The sequence below is a fragment of the Planococcus citri genome, chromosome 4 (assembly GCF_950023065.1).
Source record: "Planococcus citri chromosome 4, ihPlaCitr1.1, whole genome shotgun sequence".
Classification (NCBI taxonomy): Eukaryota; Metazoa; Arthropoda; class Insecta; order Hemiptera; family Pseudococcidae; genus Planococcus; species Planococcus citri.
The window spans coordinates 9,614,561-9,634,981 of NC_088680.1; the positions used below are offsets into that span (position 1 = coordinate 9,614,561).

At 33.0% G+C, this 20,421-nt stretch overlaps 1 protein-coding gene and 1 long non-coding RNA gene across 5 annotated transcripts in view; one reads left to right on the forward strand and one right to left on the reverse strand.

The window, feature by feature from the left end:
• The window catches only part of LOC135843848 (uncharacterized), a 49,574-nt gene that overhangs the window by 21,481 nt on the left and 7,672 nt on the right, over positions 1–20,421 (reverse strand). Inside the window, exons 4-6 of one of the 3 annotated variants that reach the window (XM_065361885.1) lie at positions 6,078–6,352; positions 5,380–5,965; positions 4,585–5,310 (exon numbers count right to left, since the gene is read on the reverse strand). The exons of 1 other annotated variant lie outside the window; for it this stretch is intronic. In XM_065361885.1, coding sequence (XP_065217957.1) covers positions 5,012–5,310; positions 5,380–5,965; positions 6,078–6,278 — 1,086 coding nt within the window. In that variant the 5' untranslated portion in view covers positions 6,279–6,352 and the 3' untranslated portion in view covers positions 4,585–5,011. Of the gene's footprint in view, positions 1–4,584; positions 5,311–5,379; positions 5,966–6,077; positions 6,353–20,421 lie in introns of those variants that run through there. One more of the 3 variants, XM_065361884.1, reaches the window with a different exon arrangement.
• Positions 16,130–18,430, forward strand: LOC135843736 (uncharacterized). Of its 2 annotated transcripts, XR_010558377.1 has the most exons (4): positions 16,130–16,219; positions 16,566–17,185; positions 17,764–17,966; positions 18,079–18,430. It is a non-coding gene; the product is annotated as an uncharacterized LOC135843736 (long non-coding RNA). The 2 variants fall into 2 exon arrangements; XR_010558376.1 differs by having other exon boundaries at positions 17,764–18,430.

Genomic DNA, 20,421 nt, shown 5'->3' on the forward strand with positions numbered 1-20,421 from the left:
AGATAAAAAAATTTAAAATTTAAAAACCCAGGTAGCCCATTTTTTTGTACTGATTGTGACTTTATTTCTAGATATGTATATACCCTAATCATAAGTTTGTCTTAATATAGGGCCCCTAGCCTAAGTTGCTGTAAATGGCTCTTAATAAATAAATAAATAAAATAAAAAACTAAAGAAAATTTTAAAACTGAAAAGAAAAACTGAAAAAATACAAAATGAAGTGAAAAGTGAAAACCAAAAGCAAAAACTAAAAAACCATGAGTTTTGAAAAAAACTAAAACAAAAACTGAGATCTAAAAAACTTAAAAGCTGAAGCTGAAAACAATCGAAAAAATACTATTCATTATTCAATAATGATGAACCTAAAAACAAAAAGCAAAAACCCAAACACAAAAATTAAAAACAAAAATTTGAAGCAAGTAATAAGAACCAAAAACTAAAACTGAAAACAAGAACAGAAAAGCAAAAAAGAAAAATAAACTGAAAACCAAAGACTAAAACCCAAACACAAAAACGAAAACTGAGAGTCAGAAAAGCTAACAACTGAAACTGAAGACAACTGAAAAAAAAAACGAAAAACAAAAAGAAAAACTAACTAGGTAGACCACAAGAAAACTTGGAAGCTAAATTTCAGAAAAAACAAAAATGAAAACTGAAACAAAAACTAAAAACAAATTATACCGAAAGAAATTTCGTTTTTCAATAATTTTGTTTTCAGTTTCAATTTTTTTCTTCAATCATCTCTTTCAATGTAACTAGAATCAAAATTTGAGAATGAAAGCTATTCAACTGATAGAAAAAAAGATTATTTGAAATAAAAAATGAAAAACTGAAAATGAAATTAAAAATCAAAAATACGAGATCATTAAAAAAAACGAAGGCAAAAACAAAACAAAAAACCATAAGCTTAAAAAAAACAAAAAATAGAAACAGAAACAAAATCTGAAAACAAAAATGATGAAAAACGAACATAAAAATTGAAACTTGAAAAATCTAAAAACAAAAAAAACTAGAACCACAAAAAAACATTTCGTTTTCACAACCCTGCGACAAAGAAAGTGAAAAAAAACAAAAAACCGTCAACTGAAAACAAAAACTGAAAAACAAAATCAAACAAAAACGATAAATATTTTTAAAAAAATGAATACAGAAAATTGAGAGCCAAAAAACGTAAGAACCGAAGCCAAAGAAAACCGAAAAACAATGGACAAACACTGAATGAATGAAAAAAAACCATATTGAAAACATAAGAAAACACAGATGAATAATCCAAAAAATAAAACGAGAACTGAAAAATAAAAAGAGGAAACTTGAAACAAAAACTATTTAGTAATCACAAAATTAAAACAAAAACTAAAATTAAAGACAACTAAAAAGCCCCAAAGAATTAAATCTGAAAACTGAAGTCTACAATAAAATTTGAAACTGAAAAGTTTAAGACAAAAACTTGAAGTTGAAAGAAAAAAAATACCGAAGACCAAAAAAAAAATTAAAATTAAAACTAAAAAAAAAGAAAAAAATAGAAAGCTGGAAACAAATCCTATTTACTAGCTCAGCAGCACAAAAAATTAAAACAAAAATGGAAATAGATTTTACTTCTAGCCACCCTCTCCCCCTCCCTATTCAAAAAGAAAAATGCTGCGTTCAGGAGATCGGTATGAAGATCTGACTTGGAAATGTGATTTCTGCACTTGCAATTCCACGATGGATTCCCAAAATCAAAAACACTGGGTAGCTATTCCTCAAATTTCGGTAAGCGTGATAAGCCAGTTATGATGGTTAAGTTCCGCAAATAACGTGCGGTATTTTTTTTACTATCCCCGTACTATCACGCGTAACGTTGGACATTAACTGGGTAGCTATTCCTCAAATTTCGGTAAGCGTGATAAGCCAGTTATGATGGTTAAGTTCCGCAAATAACCTGCGGTATTTTTTTTTACTATCACCGTACTATCACGCGTAACGTTGGACATTAACTGATGAGTAGCCACAAGTTTTCGGAATAATGGAATGGGCACTACTCGCACCATCATAAACTATTTTCATATTTTTAAATTGAACTAACATTTTTAATCCGTATTTTGTATTTTCATCATTTGCTAATACTTAAGGTGCCATAGCAAAATTACATTTTAATCAAAATAGTTGAAAACTCGCAATTAAAACAAAATGAAGCAATAAAGAAACTTCATTTACCTACATCTCCAAGACTGCAACCATTAGTTTTTTGTCTGTTTTTTAGCTTAACTTTGGAGTTAACGTAAGTAAGTTACCGACATGTTACTGATCCGTAACTGTGGTTAACTGCGTTTGTTAACCGTTTTGAAACTCTTATAACTCGCTTATCACGCATACCAAAATTTCAGGAATAGCTACCCTGGGTAGCTATTCCTCAAATTTCGGTAAGCGTGATAAGCCAGTTATGATGGTTAAGTTCCGCAAATAACGTGCGGTATTTTTTTTTACTATCACCGTACTATCACGCGTAACGTTGGACATTAACTGATGAGTAGCCACAAGTTTTCGGAATAATGGAATGGGCACTACTCGCACCGTCATAAACTATTTTCATATTTTTAAATTGAACCAACATTTTTAATCCGTATTTTGTATTTTCATCATTTGCTAATACTTTAGGTGCCATAGCAAAATTACATTTTAATCAAAATAGTTGAAAAATCACAATTAAAACAAAATGAAGCAATAACGAAACTTCATTTACCTACATCTCCAAGACTGCAACCATTAGTTTTTTAGCCTTTTTTTAGCTTAACTTTGGAGTTAACGTAAGTAAGTTACCGACATGTTACCGATCCGTAACATGTGGTAACTGCGTTAGTTAACGGTTTTGAAACTCTCATAACTCGCTTATCACGCATACCGAAATTTCAGGAATAGCTACCCTGATGAGTAGCCACAAGTTTTCGGAATAATGGAATGGGCACTACTCGCACCGTCATAAACTATTTTCATATTTTTAAATTGAACTAACATTTTTAATCCGTATTTTGTATTTTCATCATTTGCTAACACTTTAGGTGCCATAGCAAAATTACATTTTAATCAAAATAGTTGAAAACTCGCAATTAAAACAAAATGAAGCAATAAAGAAACTTCATTTACCTACATCTCCAAGACTGCAACCATTAGTTTTTTTAGCTTAACTTTGGAGTTAACGTAAGTAAGTTACCGACATGTTACCGATCCGTAACTGTGGTAACTGCGTTTGTTAACCGTTTTGAAACTCTTATAACTCGCTTATCACGCATACCGAAATTTCAGGAATAGCTACCCAGGGTAGCTATTCCTCAAATTTCGGTAAGCGTGATAAGCCAGTTATGATGGTTAAGTTCCGCAAATAACGTGCGGTATTTTTTTTTACTATCACCGTACTATCACGCGTAACGTTGGACATTAACTGATGAGTAGCCACAAGTTTTCGGAATAATGGAATGGGCACTACTCGCACCGTCATAAACTATTTTCATATTTTTAAATTGAACCAACATTTTTAATCCGTATTTTGTATTTTCATCATTTGCTAATACTTTAGGTGCCATAGCAAAATTACATTTTAATCAAAATAGTTGAAAAATCACAATTAAAACAAAATGAAGCAATAACGAAACTTCATTTACCTACATCTCCAAGACTGCAACCATTAGTTTTTTAGCCTTTTTTTAGCTTAACTTTGGAGTTAACGTAAGTAAGTTACCGACATGTTACCGATCCATTAACTGTGGTAACTGCGTTTGTTAACCGTTTTGAAACTCTTATAACTCGCTTATCACGCATACCGAAATTTCAGGAATAGCTACCCAGGTATTATATTTTTCAAATGGAATTTCGAACTCCGAAGTACTTACAGTAATATTTTCATTTAAATCATCGAGTGGAATCGTCGGTATATGATATATTGATTTTGTAACAGCTATCGAGCAATATACACGAAGAGATTCCACCGAATCACAACCAATATCCCAATAATATGGAAATTCGGTCTCATTGGTGGTTTCTGATGAGATCGAGCTATCGAAGACCAAGACAACTCCTAAGCAAAGTTGGAGCACACGAGGTCCATAAAATGAATGAACCCAAAAACCACCTCTGGCAGGACCTTTACCGCGTCGAAGCATTTGAATTATCCATTTACTGCTTTTGAAATACAAAATACAAAAATATAAAATAAAAAAATCGACTATAAAATTCAAAGAGTAGGTAGTGTTCTTAATCTACTTATCATTTCGCATGCTGATTTTGTTTATTGTTTACTTATTTCAGGCAAATTTGTTAATTTGGGATACAAATTATTGGCCAACAGTTGAATAAAAATTTTAAGAGATTCCAAACAGATTTCAAAATGTTTTTTTTCCTTTTTTTTCCTCAAAAATTTATGCAATGATGGAAATAGGTAATTTTAAAACAAGCTGAGGAAAATTAAAAAAAAAAAAAGAACAACAAAATTACTTGATGCAATGTTGTAGTAGAAACAAACAACGTTTTCATGTTTTGAAGGGGGGGGGGCTATTGAAACGAAGAAAGCAAAAAATTGTCTCCAAAAATTCCTTGGATTAGCTCAAGCTAATGCCTTGGCTCTTGCCATTCCCTTTTGAAAATCTGGACGAATTTTAGATTAAGGTCTTCCTCACTCAAACCCTCCAAAATTGAAAATATAAATAAATATCAAGTGCTTTTGATCAAATTTTGTTAAAAATTACTCTGGCTGAGATGATCACAAAGTTCAACGAAAAAAAATCAAAATGTCAGACTGATTTCAATTCAAAATTTTCGAACATTGTACCATAAACTGCATGAAAATTTGAACATTATTTTATTCGCAGATTATTTACATAGCATTTCGAATGGACATAACACTTTAAACAAGGGGAGGGGGCGTCTGTGAATCGAGAATATCATTCATAACAATAAGTAGGTGCACTACAGACATTTAAAATATCTGCACTTTCGCAATAATCATTCCAAGTGATTGATAACTTCGATCATCACGTTCTCAAAGTTCACCTTCCTCCTCATAGGTAGCTTCGGGAGCAGGAGACTCCCACGTAACCGACGTACTGGCAGCCCCCCTACGTCTAGAGAACACAGCAGCGAGCAATAGCATATTCGCGAACAACGAGATGAGAAGAATAATTGTGATGCCAAGGGGTAAAGCATATCTAGATAACCACGATTCTTGTTCAACTGCAGCAGATAATATTTGAGTGGGTTTGTGTGTGGTTGGTTCGATACTCGGACATTTTATTTTACGAGTCGATCTAAGACCATCGATACCATATCCTAAGCAATTGACTAAAACAAAAATATCCCGTTAGAAAAGCACGTTTTTTTCTCACATTGAGAGGGGGTCATTGAACTTACTATTATCCTCCGTAGGACAAGAGAATTCATCATACGGCGAGATGTCAAATTCCTTCATGTAATCTTTCAATCTTCGACACTCGCAGACTTTCGCCGTCTGATTCAAATTAGCGTTGAACGTAGTCAAGCCGAGATTTTTCAAATTGCACAAATGAACGATTTCATCGACGACGAACTCCAGGTTAGGATTACTCGATAAAATCAACGTCTCGATCGGAGGTGGTGGGTCGGACAACATGGGCATTTTTTTCAAATTATTAGCAGCCACGTTAATTAAAACCAGATTCTTGTTCAAGGTTAAATTGAGTCGAGTGAATTCGCATCTGTTCAAAATCAACGTCTCCAGTTTATCGGGAAACTTCCAATTAGAATCGTCCAAATTCCAGTATCGTAATTCCAGATACCTCAGGTTTGGGAAATCGAATAATTTGTTCACGTATTCCATTTTCGTAGGGTTCGAGTCTTGCATTAAAGGTATTTCCACCAGACCTACGAAGCGCATTTTTCTTAAATTCGTGAATAGTCGAAAAGTTAACGGACTTTGTATCGTCCATGATCCTTTGACGAATGAATTCGCATCAAAATACTGAAAAATCAAAGGTCAAATTTGAACTACGAGTATACGAGCATATCGAGTGAATAAATATACCAAGAATTATCAATTTCTCTACCATGATAGACTATCGAACTTTACCTACTTTCACTTGTCGAGGAATATCGTAAAATGTGCGAATTTTTGACTGCGCTTTGACGTTTAACCCGCAGTACACCTGAGATTCGCTGAATATGTCGCAGAAAAAAGGATGACCATCCGATTGTGTAGGCTTCGTAGTGGTTAGCGGGGTTGGAGTGAATGGAACGACGATGTTAGCTTTCGAGGTAGCAAACAGTATGACCATTCCTAGGAAAAACTTGAAATGTGAATCATACTTGGTTGGATGGATTTGAATGGTTGATCGTCGATCGAACTCACCTAAAATACAATATATCATCGCACCGAAACATTTGCATCAATTTAATATATTTTTCAAAATTAAAAACAAATTTTTCTCGCTTTTTGTTTTGTTTGTTTATTTTTTTTTTGTGCGAGTGTGATTGTAAATGGGAGTGACGTTTGGTAGCCAATTATTTCTGTAAAAGGTGGTAGCTCGAATGCAATATCGATGCTCGAATGGCCATCGACCTTTTATTCTCCTCATCTGGACCGCGATTCGAAGGGTTCATTTTGATGCAAACCTCCCAAATCGAGTTTGTAAAGAATGCCTCTGCGCATTGCGCGAACTCGTCTCTTACCTTACCCCACTTACCTAGCGTACGATCATAATCGCGTGTGGAAGGTGGTTATCTCCTTCCACACGCGATCATGATGGATTAGGATCATACGTGCGGTAAGTGGGGTAAGGTAAGAGACGAGTTCGCGCAATGCGCAGAGGCATTCTTTACAAACTCGATTTGGGAGGTTTGCATCAGAGATTTGCTTGAATTCCGATTGGAATCGCTGTCCAGATAGGGAATAAAAGGTCGATGCGAATGGCAGAAAAATGAACTTCGAATTTGAACGAAAAATATTGAAAGGGCATGTTGCACAGTGTTGAAGTACATCACTGCCAACATTTCAGGTGGATTCAATTTTTAGTAATTTTTGACAAAGTAGTGAAACTTTTGAACAATTTTCAGCAAAAAATGAGACTTTTTCGGCATTTTGAGGTTACAAAGTTGTCAATCAAGAAACTTTGCAAACATTTCGGTAAAAAAGTGATTTTTTTTAGAAATTTTTGACAGAAAGCGAAACGTTGACAATTTTGGCAAAAAACAAGACTTATTCAAAATTTAAAATTTTGGCCACAAAGTGAGTTCTTTTGGGAAAAAGTGATAAATTTGATAATTTTTTGCAAAAAATCCACTCTGTTTGGATGTTATCGGCAAGAAACAACATTTTTTTGGCAATTTTATCAAAAGACGAGACTTTAGCTATTTTTATATAGCAGAAATAAAGGCTTTGACAATTTTACTCATTTTAGCTAAATGCAAGGCTTTGTTACTGTGGCACAGATACGGAGCAATTACCAGTTGGAAAGGAAATTAATTCAAGGGAATTATATTATTCATGAACGAATTGATTAATTGTTTGAGAGAACCATTCGCGAACGAATAGGTAGATTCATTTTTAGCGAATCATTCGTCAACGAATTGATCAATTCTTTAATTTGTGAATCAATTCGTTCTCGTAGAAGTCACATATAAGAATCAGTTCGTTCGCGATTGATTCCTAAAAAAATATTCAATTCGTTCGTGAATGATTCACCAAAAATTAAGTAAATGAATCGATTTGTTTGCAAACAAGTCACTTATGCGAATGATTCATTAAAAATTCAGTAAATAAATGAATCGATCGTTCGCGAATGATTGATTCACCAAAAAATATTCAATTCGTTCGCGAATGATTCACCAAAAGTCAAGTAAATAAATGAATCGATTCGTTCGCGAACGAGTCACTTATACGAATCAATTCATTCGCGAATGATTGATCCACCAAAAAATATTCAATTCGTTCGCGAATGATCCGCCAAAAAATGTTCACTTTGTCCGCGAATGATTCACCAAAAGTCAAGTAAATAAATGAATCGATTCGTTCGCGAACGATCCACCAAAAGTCAAGTAAATGAATGAATCTATTCGTTCGCGAATGATTGATTCACCAAAAAATATTCAATTCGTTCGCGAATGATTCACCAAAAGTTGAGTAAATAAATGAATTGATTCGTTCGCAAACGATTCACTTATACGAATCAATTCGTTCGCGAATGATTCACCAAAAAATATTCAATTCGTTCGCGAATAATTCGCCAAAAAATGTTCAATTTGTTCGCGAACGAGTAACTTATACGTACCTACCAATTCGTTTGCGAATGATTCACCAAAAAACAAGTGAATAAATGAATCTATTCGTTCGCGAATGATTGATTCACCAAAAAATATTCAATTCGTTCGCGAATGATTCAGCAAAAATTCAGTACTTGAATAAATGAATCTATTCGTTCGTGAATAATCTATTCACCAAAAAATATTCAATTCGTTCGCGAATGATTCGCCAAAAAATGTTCACTTTGTTCGCGAATGATTCGCCAAAAGTCAAGTAAATATATGAATCTATTCGTTCGCGAATGATTGATTCACCAAAAAATATTCAATTCGTTCGCGAATGATTTAGAAAAAATTAAGTACCTAAATAAATGAATCTATTCGTTCGCGAACGAGTCACTTATACAAATCAATTCTTTCGCGAATGATTCAACAAAAAATATTAAATTCATTCGCGAATAATTCTCCAAAAGTCAAGTAAATAAATGAATCTATTCGTTCTCGAATGATTGATTCACCAAAAAATATTCAATTCGTTCGCGAATGATTTAGCAAAAATTCAGTACCTAAATAAATGAATCTATTCGTTCGCGAATAATTGATTCACCAAAAAATATTCAATTCGTTCGCGAATGATTTAGCAAAAATTCTGTACCTAAATAAATGAATCTATTCGTTTGCGAATAATTGATTCACCAAAAGATATTCAATTCGTTCGCGAACGAGTTACTTATACAAATCAATTCATTCGCGAATGATTCACCAAAAAATATTTAATTCGTTCGCGAATAATTCCCCAAAAGTCAAATAAATAAATGAATCTATTCGTTCTCGAATGATTGATTCACCAAAAAATATTCAATTCGTTCGCGAATGATTCGCAAAAAATATTCAATTCGTTCCCGAATGATTCAGCAAAAATTAAGTACCCAAATAAATGAATTTATTCGTTTGCGAATAATTGATTCACCAAAAAAATATTCAATTTGTTCGCGAACGAGTCATTTATACGAATTAATTCGTTCGCGAATGATTCACCAAAAAAATATTCAATTCGTTCGCGAATAATTTGTCAAGAAATATTCGATTTGTTCGCGAATGATTCACCTGGAAATCAATCAATTTGTTCAATCATTCATCAATTGGTTGTGAATGATTCGATTCGATTCACTTCGCTTGAAAACTGATCAATTCTTATTCTTAGTTTCACAAAAACTGAATCAACTTGTAAATTAATTGATCCGTTCGTAAATGATTCGATTCGATTGTAAACAGATCAATTTCTATACAAATGTTTCAAAAAAGTGAAGCAAATTCGATCGTAAAAGATTTTTATTTGAAGAAAAGTCGGTTTTTAATTCTTCTCTTCTTCAAAAAGTTATGCTAGGACAATTTTAGCTTTCTACGTCAACTAGATAAATTCGGATTTTTTCCCTCATTTTTGGTCAAAATTTGATCATTAAAAATAAATCGAAAAATGCACTTTAGCACTTGCAATTTTGGCTGGCGATAAATTTTTGTCTGCTTTTTCGATCTGGCTGTGTCCAGTTCAAAATTTTTTTTAGCGAATCCCATGTTAGGAAGTAAAATCTGCGATTTTGGGTGACCTGTCAATCAAAATGGCCGCCATTTTGTTTGTAAGGTCCAACTTTTTCTGGTAAGTTTGCTTCAAAATATCCCTTATGATGTCCCCCTCAGAAAAACCTCGAAACGCGACAATTTCTCGACTCGATACCGTGACTCTCGTCCCTATTAAAAATGAGCAAAATGGATAAATTAATGACAGGGAGGCGAGTGGCTCTCTTCTGGTAAGAGAATACCGGTGACCTTCTGCTCTTCTCATCTACTCCATAAAACAATTAAAACACGACTCGTATTTTTCAAATCGATTATTTGTAATAAAACGAACATTAATATAAAAAAACCTCCATACAAATAGAAAATCAATTACGAACAAACACATCTGAGCTGTTATCCTTTTCCCTTTTTTTTAGCAGCAGGTTTAGCAGCAGCTTTAGAATCTGATTTAGGCGTAGGCTTGGGTCCTCCTTCCTTGGTGGATTTAGCAGGAGCTCTTCCTGCCTTGGTACTGGCAGTAGGAACAGTCCGAAGTGTTTTCTTTTGGAAGTTATCGTCCAAGACCCAAAGATCCGGGCACGTTCGTATACCCATAAGGACTCTTTCGATTTCGCAAAGTCTATAGCTATTTTTAACCGTAGGCGGTGTCAGGTAATAGCATTCTCCTCTATCGGCCGGTATCGTGGCACGACCTCGTTCGTAGAATTCGCCTTTGCCTTTTTGTTGCAAGTAGAAGATCATATTTACCGAGCAGTTGTCGATAACTGGCGGATATTTGATGACGGTTAGTTTATTAAATCGAGGTAATAGAGCCGATTTGATTTGGTATTCGACACCGAGCACTGTATACGACATGTTAGCGTAGACTGGGTAATCCGAGCAGTTTATTACGATGACACCGTCGTGTCGCATTTGGCCGACGACGACGACAATCGCGAATAGGGACAGGATACCGACGACATGTTTCCAAGAAGTAATGCCATTCATTGCGGATTTTTATGAGAGAGAGAAAAAATAGGAAAATATACCTACGTATCACCGAAGAAAGTTATTTACATGCATAGTGACAAGCTGATAAGCAATAAGCATTAACGTATCAACGTTGTAATTAAATTTCTAGAGCACCACAGTCAAAATGGACGAGTCTTTTGAAAAGATTTTTAAACGAACGAGATGATTCGGTTTAATTCACGCGTCAGAGTCTAGAGCAACATGGATCACATTACATTACATTGTGTATTTTTACGTCAGGTATGAGTAGCAAGGAAGATGTAGGTAGGTACCTACTTTGTCAGAGGTGGTTTAGAATGCGAATGAAGTATCGTTAATAAAACTGATTAGGTACTGATTAAAATTAAATCGATTAAATTCGTAGTATAAGCTAGGTCAATTGACTTTGTAAAAAAAAAATCAGTATGTTAAAGTTGAGGAGGAAGGTACAAGTGAGACCCCTGAATTTCTCGAATATGCAGAATACGATAATTTGATAAGAGCTGATGAAAGTTCAAATCTTTGAAACAGTCATTAAATACTATTACTTTTTTTATTGGCTCATTTTGCAATATTAAATCAAAAAAATATGGATTTTGCCATCACCTGGTAAGGGACTCAAAACTGGTAGGTAATTAGGTACATCGGATTGAGTCGATTCCTTCGAGAATAGTTTTAAAAATATTTGCCAAAAGTTTAAAAAGCTCGAAGATAAGCTTTTTTATTTGAAAATTTGAAAAAAAATCCACTAAGCATTTTATTTTTCTGATATTTCCACTTTGGAAACGTTTTTGCAAAAATTGTCAAAAAGTTCCACTTTCTGCCTAAAATTGGCAAAAAATCGAAAATCGACCTGTTTTATTGCAAAATTTGTCAATGTTCCCTTTCGTGCCAAAATTGTCGAGAAGTCCCATTTTTTCACCAAAACTATTAAAAAGTCCTAATTTTTTGTCAAAATGATTCTATCTTATTCACAAAAAATGTCCAAAAAATCACATTTTTTGCAAAAAATTGTCAAAAATGTCATATTTTTTGCCAAATAGTCAAAAAGTAGGTACCATTTTCTGCCAAAATTGTCAGAGTCCATTTTTTGCCTAAAATTACTAAAAAATATCCTGTTTCCCGTTCGAGAGGAAAAAATCATGTTTCTCACAACATATTTTGAAAAAATTATGAAGAAGCTCCAAGTCTCGCCAAAATTTTTAAACATAAACATAAACAAGTCCTATTTAGTTGCAAAATTATTCAAAAGATCCGTTTTGGCGCCATAATTGTCAAATACTTAGTCCCATTTTTTTACAAAACGGACCAAAAATTCTAATTTGTGCCAAAATTGTCGAAAAATTATAATTTTTGCCAAAATTTTCCATCTGATCTTGTTTTGATGCAAAAATTGTAAAAATATCCAATTTGTGTCATAATAGTCAAAAAGTTCCCTTTTTGCTAAAAACTGTCAAAAAGTTCTAATCTTTGCCAAAATTTTCAATCCAGTCCTGTTTTGATGCAAAAATTGTGAAAAGATCCATTTCAAGCCATAATTGTCAAAAATCCCTTTTTTTGTTCAAAACTGTCAAAAAGTTCTAATTTTTTCTAAAATTTCCAAAAAAATTATAATTCTTATAGTACGGCATATGACAATAGGAGTAATTGCACCCCCCCGCAGCCGATCCTCCGGGACAACTTTTTTCTTAAAAGGGACATCCTAAGGAACTTATTAAAGCAAAGTTGCCTAAAAAAAAGTTGGCCTTACTTACAAAATGGCGGCCATTTTGATTGACAGGTCAGCCGAAATCGCAGATTTTGTGTTTTAACACAGGACTTGCACGAACTTTTTCAAACTTTACAAAGGTAGATCGAAAGATCATGCAAAAATTTATCACCTGTCAAAATTTCAAGTGCTAAAGTGCGTTTTTCGATTTTTGGTGAATTTTTGAAAATCGAATTTAGGCCAAAAACGAGGAAAAAAAATCAAAATTTCACCAAATTGACCAAGAAAGCTGAAATTTGGGATACACCCTATTTTCGTCATGCCAAATCGATTGGAAACGGTTTCAACTCGTTTTGAGCAGTTCTGGAGCCTCCAGCACATTTTTGAAACTTCAAATTTTCACGAAATTTCATCAAATGGAGATGGAAAGCTGAAATTTACTCTACAATTCAATTTCAACACCCTCTGAAGACGACTTCAGGTGGGTTCAAGTAATTTTAGGGCCTCCAGCGACTTTTTTTGAAAATTACTGGAGCCTCCAGCAGATTTTTGAAGCTTTAAATTTTCACAAAATTTCATCAAATGGAGATGGAAAGCTGAAATTTACTCTACACTCCAATTTTAACACCATCTGAAGACGACTTCAGGTGAGTTCAAGTAATTTAGGGCCTCCATTGACTTTTTTTGAAAATTACTGGAGCCTCCAGCAGATTTTAAATTTTCACAAAATTTTTATCAAATGGAGATGGAAAGCGGAAATTTACTCTACACTCCAATTTTAACACCCTCTGAAGACTACTTCAGGTGAGTTCAAGTAATTTTAGGGCCTTCGGCGACTTTTTTTGAAAATTAGTGGAGCCTCCAGCAGATTTTTGAAACTTTAAATGTTGACAAAATTTCATCAAATGGAGATGGAAAGCTGAAATTTACTCTACACTCTAATTTTAACACCCTCTGAAGACAACTTCACCTGGGTTCAAGTCATTTTATGGCCTCCAGCGACTTTTTTGAAAATTACTGGAGCCTCCAGTAGACTTTTGAAACTTGAAATTTTCCCAACATTAATAAAATTTATGAAATGGAGTTGGCAAGCTGAAATTTACTTCGCAGACTACATGGCGGTTTCAAATTGTTTTGAAGCTTCCAGCTACTTTAAGGAAATTTCAATTTTCCAAAAAAAGTCATACAACCTTTCAAAAAGTTGCTGGAGGGACCAAAACGACTTGAAATTCACTAGCAGTCAACTTCGTAGCGTATTGAAATTAGTTTGCAGAATGAATTTCAACTCTCCATCTTGGTTTGATAAAATTTTGGGGAAATTTCAAGTTTCAAAAATCTACTGGAGGCTCCAGTAATGTTCAAAAAAGTCGTTGGAGGCTCTAAAATGACTTGAAATCAGCCAGAAGTCGTTTTCAGAGGGTGTTAAAATTGGAGTGTAGAGTAAATTTCAGCATTCCATCTCTATTTGATGAAGTTTTGTAAAAATTTAAAGCTTCAAAAATCTGCTGGAGGCTCCAGTAATTTTCAAAAAAAGTCGCTGGAGGCCCTAAAATTACTTGAACCCACCTGAAGTCGTCTTCAGAGGGTGTTGAAATTGAATTGTAGAGTAAATTTCAGCTTTCCATCTCCATTTGATGAAATTTCGTGAAAATTTGAAGTTTCAAAAATGTGCTGGAGGCTCCAGAACTGCTCAAAACGAGTCGAAACCGTTTCCAATCGATTTGGCATGACGAAAATAGGGTGTATCCCAAATTTCAGCTTTCTTGGTCAATTTGGTGAAATTTTGATTTTTTTCCTCATTTTTGGTCTAAATTCGATTTTCAAAAATTCACTAAAAATCGAAAAACGCACTTTAGCACTTGAAATTTTGACAGGCGATGAATTTTTGCATGATCTTTCGATTTACCTTTGTAAAGTTTGAAAAAGTTCGTGCAAATCCTATGTTAAAACGCATAATCTTCGATTTCGGCTGACCTGTCAATCAAAATGGCCGCCATTTTGTAAGTAAGGCCAACTTTTTTTTTTGGCAACTTTGCTTTAAAATGTTCCTTTGGATGTCCCCTTTAAGAAAAAAGTTGTCCGGAGGATCGGCTGGGGGGGGGTGCAATTACTCCTATTGTCATATGCCGGACTATTACCAAAATCGACAAAAAAAATTCAATTTTCAGCCAAAATTGTAATAAATTAATAATTCTATGTGGCCAAAATTTTCAGAAATTTGCACCCCTCCCCTCCCCTCCCTGGGCCATAATTCTCAGAAAGCACACTGTTTGCCAAAATTGAAAAGGTCTTGTTTTATTGCAAAAATTATCAAAAGTCTAATTTTTCCTCCAAACCGTCAAAAAGTCTCATTTTTTTTTGCCAAAATTGTCAAAAAAGTCTTGTTTTTTTCAATCAACACCAGAAAGTTTTGATTTACGCCAAAATTGTCCGAGAGTCAGTTTTTTTTTCCAGAAATGCCATAAAAAAGTCCTGTTTTCTGTTTATGTACTAAATAAGTCCAGTTTTTTACCAGCATTTCCGAAAAAGGTCCCAATTTTTGCCAAAGTACATATAATCAGAAAGTAATAGCCTAATCCTTCCAAAAATTATCAAAAAGTTTCATCTATTGCCATAAAGTTGCAATAAATTGCCATTTTTGAATTACCTAAAAGAAAAATCACTTTTTCAAAAATTGCCAAAATAAAATCCTACTTTTTACCAAAATTATCAAAAAGTCTTCTCTTTTGTTCGGAAAAATATTACTCGATAAAAATGTTGTTCTTTTTTTTGTCCAAAATTTCTAAAAAGTGTTGTGTTTTTTTGCCGAAATAGCCGAGAAAAGAATTGCGTTTTGTGAGATTTATCAGAAAGTCATTTTTTTCTGAGGATTTTAAAAAGTGACAAACTTACGCCAAAATTACCGAAAAATGTCTTGTGTTTTTTTGTCAAAATCAAGAGGAAATTTCATTTTTTGCCCATAATTGAAAATTCAAAAATTTTGACTTCTCCTTTAAGTGCTCTGACTGTGTTTCTTTCAAAATTGCCAAATAGTCCCATTTTTTGCAATAATTGCCAAGAAGTCATGTTTTCTGCCTATAATGACATAAAAAGTCCTGTTTTTGCCAAAACTGACAGGAAGTTTCATTTTTTGAAAAGTTGTCCAAAAGTCCTCATTTTTGTTAAAATTGTAAGAAATCTTTGTTTTGAATATTTTTCAAAAAAGTACTTACTTTTTTGAGAAAATTGACAAAAAGTCCTTATTTTTGTAAAAATATAAAAATGTCATATTTCTTGGAAGAATTGTCGAAAAGGTCGATTTTTGACAGAATTGTTGGAAAACCATTTTTTGATGAAATTGTTAAATAGTCATTAGTTTTTTAAAAATAAAATTGCCAAGAAATTACTGTTTTGTGCCAAAACACCCAAAAAGTATTCATTTTTGGCTCCAACTCTTTTAATCCAAAACTACCAAACAAGTCGTGTTATTTTCCTCCATCGTGAAGAATTTAGGCCAAAATCTAATAATTATTATTTTTTTGAAGGTAGCTCGCTATCAATTTTAAAACGATATCTACAGATAATCCAGTGCAGATTACATTTCAAAAAATTCGTTCGTAAGATTATTTCATAACTACAAGCTTCAGTCCGATACTGAAATTCGTACAGTGAGATCTATAGTGGTAGTGGTACAAACAATATTATCTGGTCTTCTAGAAGAAAGTAAGTTGACATCGAGAATAAAATCTAGAAATTAATTATAATTAGCCTACTTATTCGCTTACTCGAACCTGCGTATTCAAATTACACATTGCTATTGAATATTTTACACCTGGCTAAATTGAAAAATTTATATTTTTGCAATTATCGACCTTCTGAATTGAAATTCGGTAATTAGATCTGATTTGGAATCCTCCAGTAAGATTCAACTGCTTAAATATTTTTTTGATCGTTTGAAAAAAAAATTCAAAAAACATCAAAAAAAAATAAAAATAATTTTTTTCCCTAGAAATATGAAAATTTGATTTCGATTTATAAATTACTATTATTATATCCTTCATTTTTCCAGGTCAGAGTCTATTTCAGTATGTTTTCATTCTTTTTGGGCCTATTCATACAACTGTCTATTATTAGGTGTGCATGCTGGTTTCAAGCGAATAAGCTAAGGCACAGCTGATGCCAGAATATTTCACTCACACAATGAAGCAAAAACGCAAAAAACTCCTAAATGTAGCTGCCTTAAATATGTACTACCAATTATCATCTAGAGTGAGGAGTTGAATACAAGCACACAAAGAAGACATCAATCAACAGAGTAATTTTGTAAACTGTTTTCTCGCAAATAAAATGACTCCACAGAACAACACACAGACGAATCTAAAGCAAAAACCAGCCGACATTGTCTAGGTGATCAGCAAAGGTCAAAAAAAAATAATCGAATATAGATAATACTCAGATAGATGACTAGGGAGCCAGAACTCGATAATCAGATAGGACTTCAAGGGACAAGGTCGAGATTCGTTTATTAGACCTTGTAGCGCAGATGGCAAATCTTGATGACTATAATATATCCTTGAACTAGAGGCCCAAATGAAGAGCGCAGATGGCAAATCTCGACGACCACAACTTATCAAGAGCTAGAGGAAAAATTGTGGCTTCTCCAACATCCATTATACTCGACGAGATAAGGTAATAAATTAGTTCGTATTTCAGTATTTTCGCATCGTAATTCTCATGAACTAAATTTTCGTAATTATTGCAATAGATTGACTAAACGAAATTTTTTTCTCGAAGGATCAACTTCCCATTGAGAAATATCAATTTTGGAAAAAAAGATACCATCGCAGCAATGAAGAAACACAAAATTGTAGAATAGAAAATTCCTCACGTGCGAAGAGCGTTGAATTTTTATCTGAAAAGATTGCTTTTTGAAATACTTCGAGCAAAAATTGATTAGAAATTCAATTTCAAAACCTAAATTAGCTTCTGATAAGAAATTGACTGTTAATTGGGGCATCGTTTCGAGACGTTGTTCAGCAGTAAATTTTAACGTTTTAGATCAATATTAGAGAGATAGGTATATTTCAACTTATGAATCGATGAGCTGACTTACTCTATAATATTTTCTCATTCTTATGGCAAAATTTTCCACTCACCTGAAACAAAACAAAAAAAAAATTGATTAGTCAATTGATCTTATTATCTAGATATATATACGATAGTTCAATAAGCAGGCACATTTTAATCTTGAGATCTTTTTCACTCAGGTAGACAGTCATACACAAATATACATACACAGATAATAATAATAAAACCAAAGTAGAAATATTGGCAAATTAAAACATCGGGATAGATTTCCTCCATAAATGATTTTCGATCGTTGGAAAATCTATCCAGTTATACTTTCATGATATTAAATCATGGCAAGATCATATCGAAAGATTACGCTTTTATAACAACTATAGAGTAAGTAAGTATACTTTTCATTTGAAGATTTGTCCTGATTTGGTCAGACATGGCGCAAGAAAATATGTTTTCACATTATAATGTAGCCTACCTATAAAATTTTTAAAAAATTTCAGAACCCACCCAGCATGTAAAAAGATTCCATCACAAATGACTCAAGATTGAATTGAAAACAGAGAACAGAAACAAGAAAAACTAAAGGAGCGAATGACACGAAACTGCATTAATAAGAGTCTTTTGTCAATTCAATGCAACCAGAATAATTAAGGATTTTTAAAAACAACTATATTTCATTTTTACGTAATCTAAGAGCCTATATAATTGATTGATACCTGATTTGAAATAATATTCGGATACTTGGAGCAAATTTTTCATAAAAAACTTTATTCGAAGTATCCGAATAATGTTACAAATTTTCACAAATATTTTTTTCTTATGGAATATTCAAATTAAAGATTTTTAAAGATATCACAGTATTCAGTAATTTTAATTTGAAACTTTATTGAGCTGTCTTGGTAAAATGTCGGAAAGTTCAGGTAAGTATATTTTTTTGATGGAGAAAATAATTTGAAAATAATTGAAACAATCTGAAAAAAAAATAATAATAAGTAAGTTGATGGAAGACGAAGAAATAAAAAAATTTGTCCTTTTTTCATATCTGGCAACCTGGCATTAGATTCGAGCTGAAAAAAGTTCTCAAAATTGAATTCAAAAATTGAAAAAAAAAAGGCATTCAAGTTAGCTCAATAAATTAATTTTGGTGAAATTCTTCAATTAAAAAAAAATTGAGTTCGTTTCATGAACTAGGCTCCCTTCAGAGGAAAACTAGACGATAAAATTAGCACACAGAAAATTTCAGCCATGCACAACTTTATGGGCAGTCATCTTTTTTTTTTTTTTTTTTTAGATATTTTTAGCGTTCCAAGAAATTATGAAATGAACCAATATGAATATTTCCTTCAATACAACTTTCTCTTATCAACTAACTATTAGTTTTTAGTCATTTTGAAGCCTCCAGCAATTTTTCAATTTTTTCCAAAAAAAAAATAAATTTATAGTAACTAAAAAAGCTTGAAAAAGTAATCAAAGAGCAAAACATTTTAATGTAGAAAAAAATCAACGAAAAAAAAAAAAAAAACAAAACACTAAGTTTTGATTTGAAAAAATTTGACGAGATATTTTGAAAATTTCTGATATAAAAACGAGACGTTTTGGCGGTAATTTTGAAATTTCTAGTAAAAAAGCCTATTTTTGGCAAAAATTGAGACTTTAACTATTTTAACAGAAGCGAGAACTTATTGGTACATAATTTCTGGTAAAAAGTGAGTTAACGTTTTTGGAATTTTTTCAAAAAAAAAGTCAGTTTTTAGAAATGTTAAAAAGCGAAAATTCGTTGTCAAGTTTGGGAAAAAGTAAGACTTTGGCAATCATTTTAGCAAAAAGCAGGACTTTCTTGGCAATTCTTAGAGAAAATCAAATCAATCTTTTTAGAATTTTTTGAAAAAAAATGTAAATTTTAATTTTCAGCAATTTTGTTAAAAAGCAAAAATTTTATGTTAATTTTGTAAAAAAAGTAGACTTTGGCAGATTCAACAAAAAGTAGAACTTTCTTGGCAATTTATGGCAGAAAATCTAATTTTTGGCAAAAATTGTGACTTCGACTATTCTAACAAAAGCAAGTACTTATTGGCAATTTTTAGAGAAAAGTAAATCAATCATTTTGGAATTTTTTTTTTAAAAACAGTTAAATTTTCAGCAATTTTGTTAAAAAGCTAAAATTTTTGTCAATGGGTATAGGAGGATTAGGTACGGTTTTGGGCCCAGAAATGGATTTCGACGAAATTCACACCAAAGGTTACCCATGATGAGAAGACACGCTCAAAAAATTTTCAGACCCCCAGACCTTTTTTTCAGGGGGGGAGGGGCCAAAATGTGTTTTTTAAACTTTATTTTCCAGTGTTTCGCCAAAAGTAGATAAAAATTTCGCGTTTTTTTGTATCGATTCTTAAGGGCGAGGGGAAGCCCCTGAAATTTTTTCAAAATTTTTCGGACCATTTTTCACCAAACTGTGGCGTTTTGAAAATTTTGAGCGGCCATTTTGTAAAGAAGTTGCGGAGGTACAGTCGCCATTTTTTTTCCTAAAATACGTTATTTAGTCAAGATTATACCATAAAAGTTTCAACGAGTTTGAGTTGGTGCAACACTGTCAAAAAAAATAAAAACTGACCACGCGTCATATTTGCCGGGGGTTGGGCATGATAGTCCACGGCGCTATCGTGGGAAGTTACGTAGCGTTCGCGCGCGTTACTGTCGTTCGTGGTTGTCTCATAGTCCAGTCAAATAGGGGGGAAAAATGGGTGACCCACATACTCGTTATTCCGATCAAATATTTTTTGGTGAATATTGTCAAGAGTAGTGTGGTGAACAACATATTAAAATCCCCCCGACCCCTCCCACAG